This window comes from Halyomorpha halys, unplaced genomic scaffold (assembly GCF_000696795.3).
Source record: "Halyomorpha halys isolate HHAL.00 unplaced genomic scaffold, Hhal_1.1 Scaffold2306.1, whole genome shotgun sequence".
Taxonomy (NCBI): Eukaryota; Metazoa; Arthropoda; class Insecta; order Hemiptera; family Pentatomidae; genus Halyomorpha; species Halyomorpha halys.
In genome coordinates this window covers 131,038-145,938 of record NW_027107223.1, presented here as the reverse complement: position 1 = coordinate 145,938, position 14,901 = coordinate 131,038, and the positions used below count along the sequence as shown (strand labels likewise).

The 14,901-nt window shown below is 38.7% G+C and overlaps 1 protein-coding gene across 2 annotated transcripts in view; it reads right to left on the bottom strand.

Annotated features, from left to right (window-relative positions):
- The window catches only part of LOC106691378 (uncharacterized), a gene marked incomplete at its 3' end in the record, with an annotated part of 21,135 nt that extends 7,703 nt beyond the window's left edge, over nt 1-13,432 (bottom strand). The window contains 3 exon segments of one of the 2 annotated variants that reach the window (XM_014437121.2): nt 4,813-5,010; nt 8,897-9,069; nt 13,179-13,432. In XM_014437121.2, coding sequence (XP_014292607.2) covers nt 4,813-5,010; nt 8,897-9,069; nt 13,179-13,430 — 623 coding nt within the window. 2 annotated transcript variants of the gene reach the window in all.
- Between the last annotated feature and the right edge of the window lie 1,469 nt (nt 13,433-14,901).

Genomic DNA, 14,901 nt, shown 5'->3' with positions numbered 1-14,901 from the left:
TGAATTTGTTTAGCGGGTCACTGAAGAGGATCTAGGAGGGTGATTCCAGAGAGCGAATGTTGATGTTGATCGGGTGAATTGAAAAATTGTGAAAGGGTGAAATTGGAGGAGCAGAAATGAGAAAGAAAAATAGGAATGAATGAAACATTTGTATTTGTTGTACAGACCGAAGTGGATTATAAAAGAAACTGTAGGGGGGGGGAATTGTTTATTATTGTATCTCTTTTTTTCTGATTATACCATGTATGTGTAATTTGTATATGTCCGATTACGGATTGATAAGTATGCTGTGTGAGATAGCAACCTAATGTATTTAGGCAGCATAGATAAATAAAGTATTTCTCTCTCTCTGACCGCACCCTCAAACCATCTTCTCCTCATATATATTATTCACGGTCAACTATCTTCTCATCAAAAAGAGTTGTGAATTTGTAATGAGCTAATTCATACTAATTTTGAGTAGAGAACAAGGAATATGACAGTGTTATTTTTTTATTGGCTCCAGTTTCGAAAAATTTACGCATACATGATAATGATCACCGCTTCATAATTTTTCTTAATAGTTTATGCAGCTGGGTCAAATAGAGACTTAATGAGGATGTTTCCTTTTGTCCAGTGAAATTGCACCTAGAAGTAAATGTAAACAAAATTCTTTCAGTGCGTTCTAATCTAAAACTATTTGCAAAAACGTTTACCTCTCTTGAGAGATTGGTATTACCTCCTATTACATTATATTTTAAAATGGGCACCATGCTTCCTATGCTTCCCACTATATCCAGATCTATCTAGCCTTCTATCCCTCCGAGTTGCTTGAGGTCATCCAGAAGATATATACAGCATTAATGCATGGGCGTTAAACAACGATTTGAACTTAAATGAAAAAAAAACCAAGGTCATTCTCATTGATTTGAAGCGCTTCATTTATTACCGCCCTTACTATCCCTTTCTTTTCCTTAACAACGAACTGATTCACTTTTATCCTACAATAAAAAACCTTGGAGTCACCTTCGACCAAAACCTCTCCTAGAATAATCATATTTCATAATTACATCACACGCAAATCCATAACTGTATTTGAATATTCCTAAAGTTCCGTGATTCCATTCCTCAGAACACCCTTTTTATTTTATTTTTTAATTTATTTGCGGTGGTCAAGCCCTACTCATTGTGAAATGAGTGGGGCCCACCACCTCCTTCCACCCGTAAATGAACTCCATGAAGAAGGGATAATTTTCTTCTTCCATCAAACGGGGGAGGTCCGACTCGACGAGGGCGAAAATTCCGGTCTTTCTTGACCGCCTGGCTTGGTGTCCTTCCATGGCGGAGCTATCTACTACTACTTGTTCTGCTGTTTCAGGAACTCCGCACGGGGGCAACGAGGGTCGATGTTCTTTCCAAAGCTATGCAGCTTTCCTTGGAACCCCCTGTGTCCTGTTAGGATCTGTGAGACCCAATAGTCCGGGAGGACCCACTTATCCTTCAATCTAGAAAGTGCGGTGGGGAAGAATTTCCTCAGAGTAGCGCCCTCCTGGTTTGCTACCCACTGTCTATTCCACTTCTCTATTAAATCCTCCTGCAGCATTTTTGTCCATAGTCTCGCCGTTGGAGTCCATAGTCTCACAGTTGGAGTCTCGGCGATCCTCTCTCGGAGTTCCTCCGGTAGCGCTTCCAGTCCCTGCCTCTTTACTTCATATTTAAGGACATCCTCCCTGAGGATGAGGTCCAAAAACCAGAGGTCCATACAACGAAATGGGGGCTTCATGAACTGAAATTCCCCACCCACACCTTAGCAGAGCGCAGAAACCTCCAAATAAATTTATTATTAAAAACCTGGATATTCAGGAAACTATAGATAATGTGAAGGCGGTACTAACCACTGTCAGGCCAATAGACGTGAGACGTCTGATGAAAACAAACCCAGAAGGAACCAAGACTCCCTTACCGCCGATAGTGGTCACAGATGTGGTACCACTTAGTAGTACAACACAAAAAACATTCTGTCCATTCAGTTGTGCCAGAGCCACTTATTGACATTTCGTTGGAAGTTACCTTCATACAAACTCACTCACAACAGTTACCCTCTTCTTTGGGGTCTCCTAACAGTCCTCATGGTCCTACTGGGCTCCAAGAGCCTGAATCACTAAAGTCAGATCGTTCCGCTACATCTGATCCTAATAAATCTAACGACATTTCATTAGAAAATATTTTCGTCCAAGACGAAACTCCAGGATCAAAACGCCCAGCTGCGTCAGATTCTAGTTACGCTAGCGACATTTCGCTGGTATTTACCAATAATAATTTACAATTATTTAATTGTCTTCCATTTCCCTCACAATTGCGGCGCACCTCCAAGAGGTCCCCAATTGGTGGTTAACCTGAACCTACCCACCTGCCTCAGCCTGAAATCCTAAAATCTAATCAGCCTACTCCACTAAACACTAATAAAACCAATTACATTTCGTTCAATGTTACCTTTATGCAAAATCACTCACGGCACTTACCCGCCCAGCTGCATCAGATTCTCACCATACCGACGAAATAGCGTCAGGACTTCATCATCCACGAGATGATGCACTGCCGCACCTTACCTCCAAGAGGAACTCAATGAATTACCGCCTTCCTCCTGTTCGCTACGTAACTCTCGAAGAGGCCCTGCAGCTGAAAAGGAAACTCATATATTTCCTTCGGTTAAGTTGCGAACACATTGCTTATCAGCCATTGCAACCGCCCAACTAGGTCATCATAACCAGGGGAACGTAGGAAGGCGATAATTTTCCTAAGCGGTTATGTGAAGGTTGCAATATTCATCGAAATAAAGTTCCCCATAATATTCTTGTGTATCACTTCAAAAATTCTATTTATTTTCTTTCATCTTATTTTCGTCTCAGATGCCCCACAACAAGATTACTTTGCAAATGCACCGTACATCTCATAAATCAATCTGTCTTATTTTCTTTAATGTCGTCATTCTAATTGCTTGAATCAATCTTCAGTTGTTCACATATCTTCTTCATACCTTCTCTTACCCTTGGCACTTCCATGATTGAAGACAATAATTATTTGTTGACGAGTGAACCATGTATTCATTCTTAGGAGACAAATGTTCCAGACAAAATTATTTTTCATTACATATATTTTGAAATTAATAGCCAATAAACTCCTGATGTATTACAACTATTTTAAATATGTGACTTAGTAAAATTTAAAGGATTATATAGTACAAGTTTTGTTACATAACAAGGCAACGTAATGTTACTGAAATATGGTGTCCTGTGCCAGATGCGGTGCAAACGCATTTACATAGAAAGGGTTACTCTTTTTCGTTTTTTATATTCCGAAGCTAAAAGTTTACCCCTTAAAAGTTTCTGCATGATTATTTCGTTTCTGTACACTCCCGTCAAAATTACGTCTTTTAGAGAATACGTTTATTTTTTCAAGAGTTAATGTACATTTTCTGTTAGAACATAATGCAAATGTTTACCTACACTATACAACAGGAGCATTAAATGGCCATAAAAAGTAGTTATTGAACTATTCCAGGTAACCACCGGAGATTATTTCATAAAAAAAAAAAAAAAAAAAAAAAAAAATTCGGTTGTTTCTGACTTTCTTCCATCAGGCGCAGGAAGGTTATGGGAGCATTTTTGAGGCCAAACGGCCAGCTTCTAAATTCATTGTGGCCTCTCCCGAATGTGAATGCTGTTTTACGTTGATCCTTAGGGTGCAATTTGATTTGATGAAATCCGGCCTTCAATCCAATATGCTTAATACCGTCGCCCCGCTCAGCCTGTCCAAAATGTCTTCAAAGCTGGGGATCGGATACGTTTCGTCTATGGTATTCTTGTTCAGCTTCTGATGGTGTTGGAACTGCCGGTGTCCACTAGGCACCTCACTCCTGCTATCTCTATTATAGGAAGACCGCCGCTCTTCTCCCTCACATTATATTTCAGCAGTGTACGGTCGCCCCTCAGCCGACATCTCCTTCAGATGTCTCGCGTCTTCCTCTCTCCAGCCCCTCGCCTCTATTCTCCTCTGTTCCCTCGTTTCCATCCTCTTGTTCCAACCTTGTCCCCTTGACTACCTCGGTTCCGTGGCTCCTCGACTTCTTCTTCGGTCTCTGATGCTCCTATTGCTTCCTTAGATGCAATTGAAGATCTACTCAACCTACGGTGGCTTCTCCGTATTTGTTGGGCGTTGATCTCCATTGGTTCGCCCAGGCCCACATCTCTTGTTCGGTACATGTATGGGCACTGTTTGGCTATGTGCCCCTTATTCCCCCATTCAAAGCATCTCATGAGTGGACAACGCCCCTTGCACTTGCGGTACTCCCGCCGAATATTCTTTCTGGGTTTAGCTTAGGGTTGTTTAGCTAGATTTCTTCTATTTTCTTGGCTGCTAGCTTTCTCTCTTCTACACTCCACGTGTTCTCTCCTTCTCCAAGGGTTGGGCATGTGTCTGGGCCGTTGGTATTCTATCTGGGTCCACCCTGGCTCTTCTACTTCCATTCGGGCCTCCACCTCTCTAGCCCCTTATTCTATAAGATCTTGAGCACATTCAACAAATGAGCTTTTTTTTTTTCAAAAAATAGAAGAAGGAATAAGATCTAACACGCTTGAACTGCTGTAACTTACAAGCTTTATTGGGTTCGGTATATCTCTTTATATACATTCGATCAGCTGATATCCTCAGTCAGCTGACATCGAAGTAACAGCTGACTGAGGCCGTAACTTTTATGGATTTATGGCTAGAAATATACTACATGGAACATAATTATGACTGTCTAAAAAATCAATAATCTGATTAAATTATTACAGTTTGTTTTTGAAAGCTTCTATCTTATTCTTGTTCAAATTAACATTTCCTTTTTTCTTATCGCTCGCAAGGCTTCGAAGACTGGCCAGTTTTCCGGCTTCTTTAATTGGCCTGTCTCTATAACTACACACTGGCGTAAATTTAATTTCTTTAGGTTTATTGGAACGCAAGTATACTCCCCATTGTTCGCTTCTAAATCTGCAAAACATAATGCACAATAATAATTATTTGAATTTTCAATTTCATCATTTTAAGAACAAAAATATCTAATTAATTTACTATACTCCTTACTTTAAGTAAATTGCATTTAACTTAGGATTGTATTATGAAAAACATAATTATGTATTCAAAACTGGGATAAAAAAAAATCTAAAGAGATCTTAAACTATCCGTAAAAAGTTATATTTTTCCGTTTATTTATTTAAATGTAGATTCATTTACCACGAAAGCGGGAGAGAAAGATAACACACAAAAAAGGCAATCCTTCTTCGTAATTAAGAGATTTCTAGAAAGAGGCAAAACTGCAAATAACCGGCGTCCAGGATATCCAAAGAAAGTAAATGAGAGGACGAAAAGAAAAATCAAAATTGAGGCTATAAAAAATTCAGGAGTTAGTGCAGATGTCCTATCTAATATGTTCGAATCAACTTCCGGGATCTGTGTATATTTTTTTTCCATGATAATGATCCGAAACATACAGCAAACAAAACTAAAGAGTGGTCAATATTTAACATTCGCCAACAACTTCATTTCCCTCCATAGTCTCCTGACTTAAATATAATAGAAAATTTATGGCATATTTTCCATGTGAGGAAAGATCTCTTGCTGAAACCCGCATACGTGTTTACTTCCTCACCGACAGAATAACCAGACATTTTTCAGTTGTGATTTGGAAGTGGGAGTTTGCAGTTATGTCATTATACTTCCGGTGGAGTGATATATTGGAGAAAATAGTGCTGGAACAAAGCTGAAAGGAAAAGATGAACCTACAATCGTGTCGTTCATTTCCAATACCCACTGACTTCCAATGATTGAAAACATAAGATCTAGGTACATGTTGGCAAATAACAACCCAATTGTAGCCGTATAAAAATACAGAAATGATCATGAGGTAGATGAAAGTAATAACTAAAATTTCCATGGATATGACCCTTATTTATGAATGAACCATTAATAAATAAATATCGTTTCCATGACAACTTTAGCTATTAGTTTCATCTATAGCTAATTTTTGCCCATTTCTGCCATGAGGTATATTTCTATTTTTTCCACTGGGGAAGGAAAGTCTCTTTTTATCGAATGATTCTGTAGTGTCCTACTTGTTCATCTGTCTAGTTGGTTCATTTCAAAACAACCAACCAAATCATATTATTTATTCAGTCAATATTTATTTATTTATTTGTTAAAGAACATAACTTCTGGTTAAAAGTATTCTTCTTTTAAGAATTTAGAGCCAAGCGACTGGTTCTATTGAATCTCAATCTCACCGGATACTATTTTGTTTCTGTTACCTCGATCTCAATATCTTGGAAAAGATTGGCATTAATCCAATATACGAAAGAAACAGAAACCACAGGAAAAAGGGGGATTTTCCTGAAGATGCTATCAGTAGTGTCTTATTTATACAATGAAATATATGAGTCGTTCATTTAAAAACAACCAACCAAATCATACTATTTATTCAGTCAATATTTATTTATTTATTTGTTAGAGAACATAACTTCTTGTAAAAATAATTCAATGATTCTCTTTCTCGATACTGTCTATATTGAGAATGTTCTCTACATCAACAAAAGGAGGTGAATCGGATATATATTGTTGCAGGTACCTCTCTCTATATACATTGGATGATGAGCACTGGAGAAGATGGTGTAGGCTGTTAAACATATACTGTTTACAGGTACTGCAGATTTCTTCATCTTGTATTATGTACGATTTATTTTGCAGATATACATTTATGGCGTGTGAGAGATTCTGAAATAGCTGACAAGTCGCGTTTGTTTGCATACAAGTATTAAAATTAAAATACTCTTCAGGAGAAAAATCTAGACGGCTGAGGGTTCTGTAGACTGAGTTATTATTTGCATTTACAGTTCTGTTGATGTCCAGAGACAGAAGATGATTTTCCACTTTTTCTATTATGGTCTTGTATCGGTCTTGTCGGGTTTTGCATTCCTGTTTTATAGACCTCATTTAGTTCATTGAGACTATTAGTTGCTGAGGCTAGTCTTGTGAACTTGTAAGGCCTAGTTAAAATCAATGGCAACTTCTTGCATACTTCTTCTATGCATATTCTTCGTCTATTGAAGCACATTCGTGCATACCTGTTCTCTAGTAGCATTGAGTGTCTAGTCCAAAGTTTGACTACGTTTTTTTATTATCATTATTTTCAGAGGACGTCATCCACTCTCCAGTCTAACTATTTGATTCAGTACACTCTTAGGCCAGAGGAGGAGATTTTTAAGAAAATTTGAACAAACTCATATTATTTCATTAATGACAACAGTCTAATAAGCGATGGTATACACTACTTTCATTCAAAGCAATAGTGAAGCCAAAAATTAGGGACTTGACCAGGCCGCTGGAACTCAGGTTTTCGTTGTCTCAGGTTGCCGAGGTGGTTGTGTTAGATAGTTCTCTATGCCAAAAGGTCTCGGCAATGCGTGTTCATCGTACAGGTTAGGTTACTGGTTAGCAGATGGCTGAACAGGATGTCTTACGGGTGCTAACTGTAAGTCCTCGAAGGATAGAAACGGATAGAACAGAGTACTAGTCTGCAGTCACGAAGGAAAATGTAAGTCCTGACTGGGTACTAGCAGCAGGTCATTAAAGGAAGGAAATTTTGCTATGCAATCTACTAGTCTGCAGGCACGAAGGGGAATGTAAGTTCCGACTGGGTACTAGTCGAAGATCCTTTCGATAGGAGAGAAGGTATAGGAAGGAAGAAAGACCGAGAGGAGCGAGAGTATAATAAAATACAACATACATTTCCAAAAAATAGCACAAGAATGTACTAATCCACTATGAGTGCTGTTTCAAACTGCCTCCTTAGCAGGAGAATTCCGTTAGGCGGAAATTCGCGCTGAGGCCTTCCAATTTGCCACTAATCAACTCTCTGGGCAATTAAACGCCATCTAGTGATGCTCGGTGCACTGAGAGTTAACGTCTTAAGCTTTCAGTGGAACAGAAGATTCTATTGTAATCTTATTTCAAATCATACATTTATAAATATCACAATATCTTATATAGTTGTTATATGTGTGAAACTAAATTGTATATAAGTATAGAACGAATATTAATATACGACGTTTGCTTGTTGACAGTTGTAGTTTCCGTGCTAGCTGGTAGACTACGCTACGCCGGGCCAAAGCGGTTTTGGTGGCTTTAGTAGTAACAGTATAGACCAGCTGATAGCAGTGTCGTAACAAAATTAATAACAATGTCCACCATTGAAATCTGAATTGAAACAGAAGGCTGGTGGAGAAACGTTTCCACTTCTCTACTATGCCCTCCAATATACTTCTAACTCCAAGAGGTTTAAGGCACCATTACCTCCCTTCTTAAAATAATCTAAACAGGGGAATGGCATAACTCTACTCTCCTTCAAAGTAAAGGTGAAGCCAAAAAGTGGGAGAACTTGTGGCTTAAGTTTACGTAAAGATTAACAGGAATGCCATTATAATCTAAACCTACTTATCTGCCACGCCCCTGGAGTGTGACATAAGCCTCGCCTACCAGCTCACCCCCTCCATTATACTCCTTCCTCCAAGATTTTAAAGTGTACGATAAAAGTAATTTATTGCTAGATGTATATAATATTCATTTCAATAATCATATAGATGATTAAATTTAACGTTCAATCTCGTGTTTTTGTTGTACGAGTCAGGAGGTTTAAAAGGTAGTTAAACTTATTACTGTATAATCTACTTTAGATACTTTATGAAGTTAGATAAGCGTAAGAAAGAATACATCAGAATATTTAAATTAGAACAAGAAATTTTTATCATAATGTCATGATAATTTCTAATATTTATAAATATCAACGAAAATATATGGACTATAAAAATTATCAAATGTAGAAAACCTTTGCAAGTATTTTGAATCTTCATTAAAATAAAATTCAACAGATTTCGCCAAAATTGTTTTGAATTGTTCGGGTTTCATATCTTCCAACTTATGCCTTACCGAGAAGGCTGCCCAAGTTTTCCCACCATTCTTTTCAGTTCGAAAATGATGATCTTCTTTTTTACTGTAGATCTAAAAGATAAATATTAACATGGAAAACTTAAGGATATTTATTCAGTAAAATTTTGAATAATTCCTTAAATATGAGGAGTTTTAGACTACTGTTCTTAGTCATTACCGGCTTTTTAGGCAATATTGTATCCTTCAATCGCAATTATTATATTTAGAATAACTTTTCGTTCTAACATTATTAACCTCCTATATGAACCCAAATACATTTACTATTGGTACGTCGATCCAATATAATATACCTCAGTCGCGACAAGGCGTCAAGTCCTTTCGGTGATCTTCCAGTCGGTTAACAATTATGTTTTGGGGTTGCTACTTCAGCCTCCCTTTCCTATCACTTGTGAGTGATTTTCAATACTAGTCCCCCTCACACTTAGTTCAAAGACTTGTACCTTTCTCTAACATAATTCTTTTTTTAACAATGTCTTAGAATATTTGCTCCCTCTAGTACTATGATAACTTCGAAAAACTGGTGCACTTTTGGTTATCCTCTTCCATGGGAGTAGGCAGGATCTCGCCAAGGGGGGACCTCAGCCCATTACACACACACACACACACACACACACACACACACACACACACACTGCCTCATCGCTAACCAGGCTGTTGCTACGGTCCGAGGTTGGCTGTCTTCGGTAGGCCTACAACTTGCAGATCACAAGACCGAAGTTCTCCTAGTAACTAGCAGGAAGCAGACTGAGTCTATCACTGTAACAGTGGGTAGGCACGAAATTCGTTCCCAGTCTTGCTTAAAGTACCTAGGAGTCATGATCGATGCACGTCTCCGCTTTAATGTTCACACGGAGTATATAAGCACCAAATCTGCTAAAGTTGCATCCCTACTGTCACGTCTCATGCCAAACGTCGGAGGTCCCAAAGAAAGTAGGCGAAGGCTTCTGGCTACTGTTGTCACCTCCATTATGTTGTATGCAGCCCCGATTTGGAAACAAGCGATGGCTACCATATCATACAGGAGACAGATAGTTTCGGTGTACCGCAGAGTTTGTTTAAGGACAGTTAGCGCTTTTCGAACTGTTTCCTACGAAGCGGTGTGTGTGATAGCCCGAATGCCACCTGTGGAACTTCTTGTTGGAGAAAGAAGCAGGCACTATGGACGACGCTTGCACTTATCAAGAGAAGAAGAGCGAAAAATAACGATCGACCAGTGGCAGCAGCGTTGGGAGGCTGCAGATTCCGGGAGGTGGACTCACAGGTTAATACCCGATGTGGCCAAGTGGTATGGTCGCCAGCATGGTGAGGTGGATTTTTACATAACCCAATTGATGACCGGACATGGATGCTTCAGAGCCTACCAGTACCGCTTCAAACTGGATAACACCGCAGAATGCCCTGGATGCCAGACTGTCGAGGAAACCGCGGAGCACGTGTTCTTCACTTGCACTCGCTTTGAGGTAGAAAGAAGTGAATTGGAGAGAGAGTGTGGAGGACGCATCACTCCAGAAAACGTGGTGAGCTATATGCTCCTTTCAGACCAGCATTGGAATGCAGTGAAGAGATTCACCACAGTCGTTCTCAAGAGGCTGAGAGAGGAAGAGAGGGCGAGAAGACGTAACTAGCATGAAAACGTGAAAACCATGCGAAGAATGCGAGGCGGCACTCAGCCATTTCCCTCCATGAAGTAATGCCTAGCGGCGGTCCCGTGGAGAGGAATGAACAGGTGTAGGGCGGTGGTTTTAGTGGGTAAAAATCCCACACACGGATAGGTACGGGCCTATCCGTGTCTTTTGAAGATTTCCACCGACCCTCGTAAAAAAAAAAAAAAAAAAAAAACACACACACACTGCTATTTGGGCCTGTGATTCTCAAGCTATTCAGGAAGTGAATACTACATCGCACTCCAGCTTTGTATGGGTGAAGAACAACGACGGATACATCTTTAGCTGTAACGCCTACCCAAGTATCACAATCGAAGACTTTGCGAATTTGTTGGATTGGATTGTCTTAGAGGCTAGTTGCGATAAGCCAGCGATCATAGCTGGTGATTTCAACGCATGGGCAACTGAATGAGGAAGTAGGATAACAAATCAACGAGCTGAAGTCTGGAATATTATTTATCATAGATTTGACGTTTGTCATTGGACGCATACAACTGGTCGTTACTTGGAAGCTTTGTAGATCTTATACAAACAGTGATCACCATGCTATATTGATTACCCTGGATACGCCTACAAGAAAGAAGAGTAGTCGATGGAGAACCAATGGGTGGAATCCGAAAACTTTTGATGACGTTTTATTCACTTTAATGCTAGAGAATGAATGTGAATTGAAAATTTCAGCCGAGGAAAAGGCACGGAGTATATCAGCGCCAAATCTGCTAAAGTAGCATCCTTTTTGTCACGCCTTATACCAAGCGTTGGAGGTCCCAGAGAAAGTAACCAAAGACTTCTTGCTACTGTTCTCCCTTCCATTATGTTATATGCAGCGCTCCAATTTGGAAAGAAGCGATGGTTACCAAATCATTCAGGAGACAGACAGTTTCAGTTATCGCAGAGTTTCTTTAAGGACGGTTAGTGCTTTTCGAAATGTTTCCTACGAAGCGGTGTGCGTGATAGCCTGAATGCCGCCTGTGGAACTCCTTGTTGAAGAAAGAAGCAGGCACTATGGACGGCGCTCTCACGTTTCCAGAGAAGAACAGCGAAAAATAACCATTGACAAGTGGCAGCAGCGTTGGGAGGCTGCAGATTCTGGGAGGTGGACTCGTAGGTTAATACCAGATAAGGGCTTGTGGTATGGCCGCCAGCATGGTAAGGTGGATTTTTACGTAACCCAATTGTTGACCGGACATAGATGCTTTAGAGCCTACCAGTACCGATTCAAACTGGACAACAGTGCAGAATGCCCTGGATGTCAGACTGTCGAGGAAATAGCGGAGCACGTGTTTTTCACTTGCATTCGCTTTGCTGCAGAAAGGAGTGAATTGGAGAGAGTGTGTGGAGGACACATTTCACCAGAAAACGTGGTAAGCCATATGCTACGCTCAGACTAGCATTAAAACGCAATGATGAGATTTACCACAGTCGTCTTCAAAAGGTTGAGAAAGGAAGAGATGACTAGAAGACGGGACTAGAATGGAAACGCGAAAGCCATGCGAAACGAGGCAGCATTCAGCCATTTCCCTCCATGAAGTGATGTCTAGAGGCGGTTCCGTGGTATTAAACTAGCAAACAGTAGGTTATAAAGGAAGTATGAAATCTAAAAAAGGTTCTTTTTTCATTCGTTTCCACCATTATTTTTATATATATAAGTATATGATGAATAATTGTGCTCATTTAATCTTACCTTTTGATAAGATGGATAATCCCTTCAAAGGTGTGGTTGTGATCTTGTGATCCTTAGAGATGTCAACTCAACAATGTTACCTTCCTATTTCTAGGATGTTTCCAGAAAGAAATCATCTGTCAAATAAATTCACTATTTTCTTTTGTTGGATTCCAAAAATCATGGCTCCTCTCTGCCTACGCCCATGCCCTCTTCCCGTTTATCCTTTCAATTCTATCCTGGCCAGCGCCTAATTCCTACTTTCGTTCTTACATTGGTAACACTGATAATAAGGATGAACACACAGTATAGTCTTATGACATATAACATATTAAACATCCTTGAAAGTAAATAAACCTCTATTTCACTATCATACCTTTGTCGAGGCAGAAGGCCTCGAAATGACTGTTCTTAGGAGTCAGGGAGCAAGTCAAGAGATGAATTCACAAGCTAACGGGAAGTAACTGTAAATATTCGCAGGATGGGAACTTCACTTCCTACAGTCTATTATGTCTTACAAGAACTAGCTGTAGGTCCTTGAGAAAGGAAGAAAAGATAGAGGATAGAGGAGAGATTGGAATGAAATGGAAGTCTGAATGGAAGTTTCAACCAAACTCTAACCGAGTCTGAAGCTGTTCACGTTGCGGCAGCTTAATAGCGTCGTGTACCAGTCAAACGGCAGCATGAGTAGTGACCAACAGATAAGTAGCAAGGTCGCTACACTTTCTTTATTATTATGAACGAACAAAACCGCAGCATTATTATAAATTTCACCTTATATACTATTCATTTCAGAATATTTTATTTTAAGTAAAAGCTAATACTCAACAGACCTTAAACATTGGTGACCAACAGGCAACAGATATCTTTCTTTCTATTATCTCTTTAGGACTTGGTATTGAGTACATAATATTAAAAATATTCTTCCGATCTGGATGAGCCCTAAATCGAACATATGGTTGTTCTCCTTCACTTCCTTTTATTGATGCAGATTCAGAATATACTTGGATATCATTTTCAGGGAATGATTTGAAAGAAATTAAAAAACTCATGAGAAACTTCATTTTTATTCTATTCGTAATCATATGGCAGAACATAAATTGAATGAAGTATTTATGTTAATAAATAAACTTATTATATATATATTAGTATTGATGAAGCTGTTCTCTATTTATACAAATTAATAGTAACCTGTTGGATTGTTAAATTGCTAATCAGTCTAGGAATTATTAGTAGCCGACTACGAAAAGTAGCTAATCGATGAGTATGAATCTTGTAATTTACCCCTCTCTCGTCGAAAAAAACAAGAAAGAAATGTATGGAGGATGGTTACTATGTCGCTCAGAAAGCCTCGATACTGGGTGTTCATTTGTATTCTTCAGTGTTACTAATACAATAAGTTAGAAACGAGAAATAGACTTTGATCAACTTTTTTGGGGGGCTCCGCCCCCCGTTAAGTATGGCCATGGTCTTAGGTACATATATTAGATCGATGTTTTTCCGGCTATCGTCATTACATTGGATAAATAAAATCCATCAAAATGGGTCGTAAACCATCAGATCAAATTCTACTTCTAGATGAAATTATTGAACGTGTGGAACAAGTATTGAGTTACTGATAAATAAGAAAAATATTGAGATTATTTCACTATACCGTATAATTCATAGTTTAAAAACTTTAAAAACGGATTATTGGACACAGCGACCAGAAGAGCGGATTTCAGAATCCATCACGCGAAATCGTGCAAAAATCAACCGCAAATCACGAAAAGAGTGATCGTGGACTTACTTGATTAATTTTATAACAAGGAGAATATATAAATATATTCTTCCCAAAGTGTGAGAAATTATCTCATTATTTTACCCACTGCCAAGATCTTATTTTTTTCCTTTGTTTCAATTTCCTTTAATAGCACAGTTATTTCTTATGATCTTTTTCTTTTCTTTTTTTTTTCTTACCAGAATACAGTTATAAAGAATGACATCTTGGGTTTCACATCGCTAGGATTAATAAAGTTTCATTATTTTTCTAAAAAAAAAAAAAAATCCGTGATTTATTTATTTCTGTCAGTCTTCTAGTTCCCGGTATCCTTCTTGAGCAGGATTTGATGTGCTTTAGAGTAGTGACGCACATTTCTTTGGTGCTGTAACCCTTTTGATAGAAGTAAGCAGATGACGTAATCCCTACATTATCATTTGATATAAATAAAGTGATTCTTCTTTTCAGCAAAAGTCGAGAAAGGTTATAGATACCTACTCAACACCTGTGCAAAATTTGAAAAAAAAAAATCTGAGATGGTAAGGTTAAAAAATGTGTTGAGTTGACTTGGAATGCCCCATTCCTACATTTTCTGCGGAACCACTGCTTTAAAGCAGAGTTGGGCAAAAATTAGTTATAGTTTTAGTTTTAGCTATGGAGTACTAATAGCTAAAATTTTAATCGATATGATATTATTGATCAATGGTTTATTCATGGAAAAGAGTCGTATCCATGGCAATTTTAGCTATTAGTTTCAACGATAGCTAATTTTAGCCCATCACTGCTTTAGATCAACA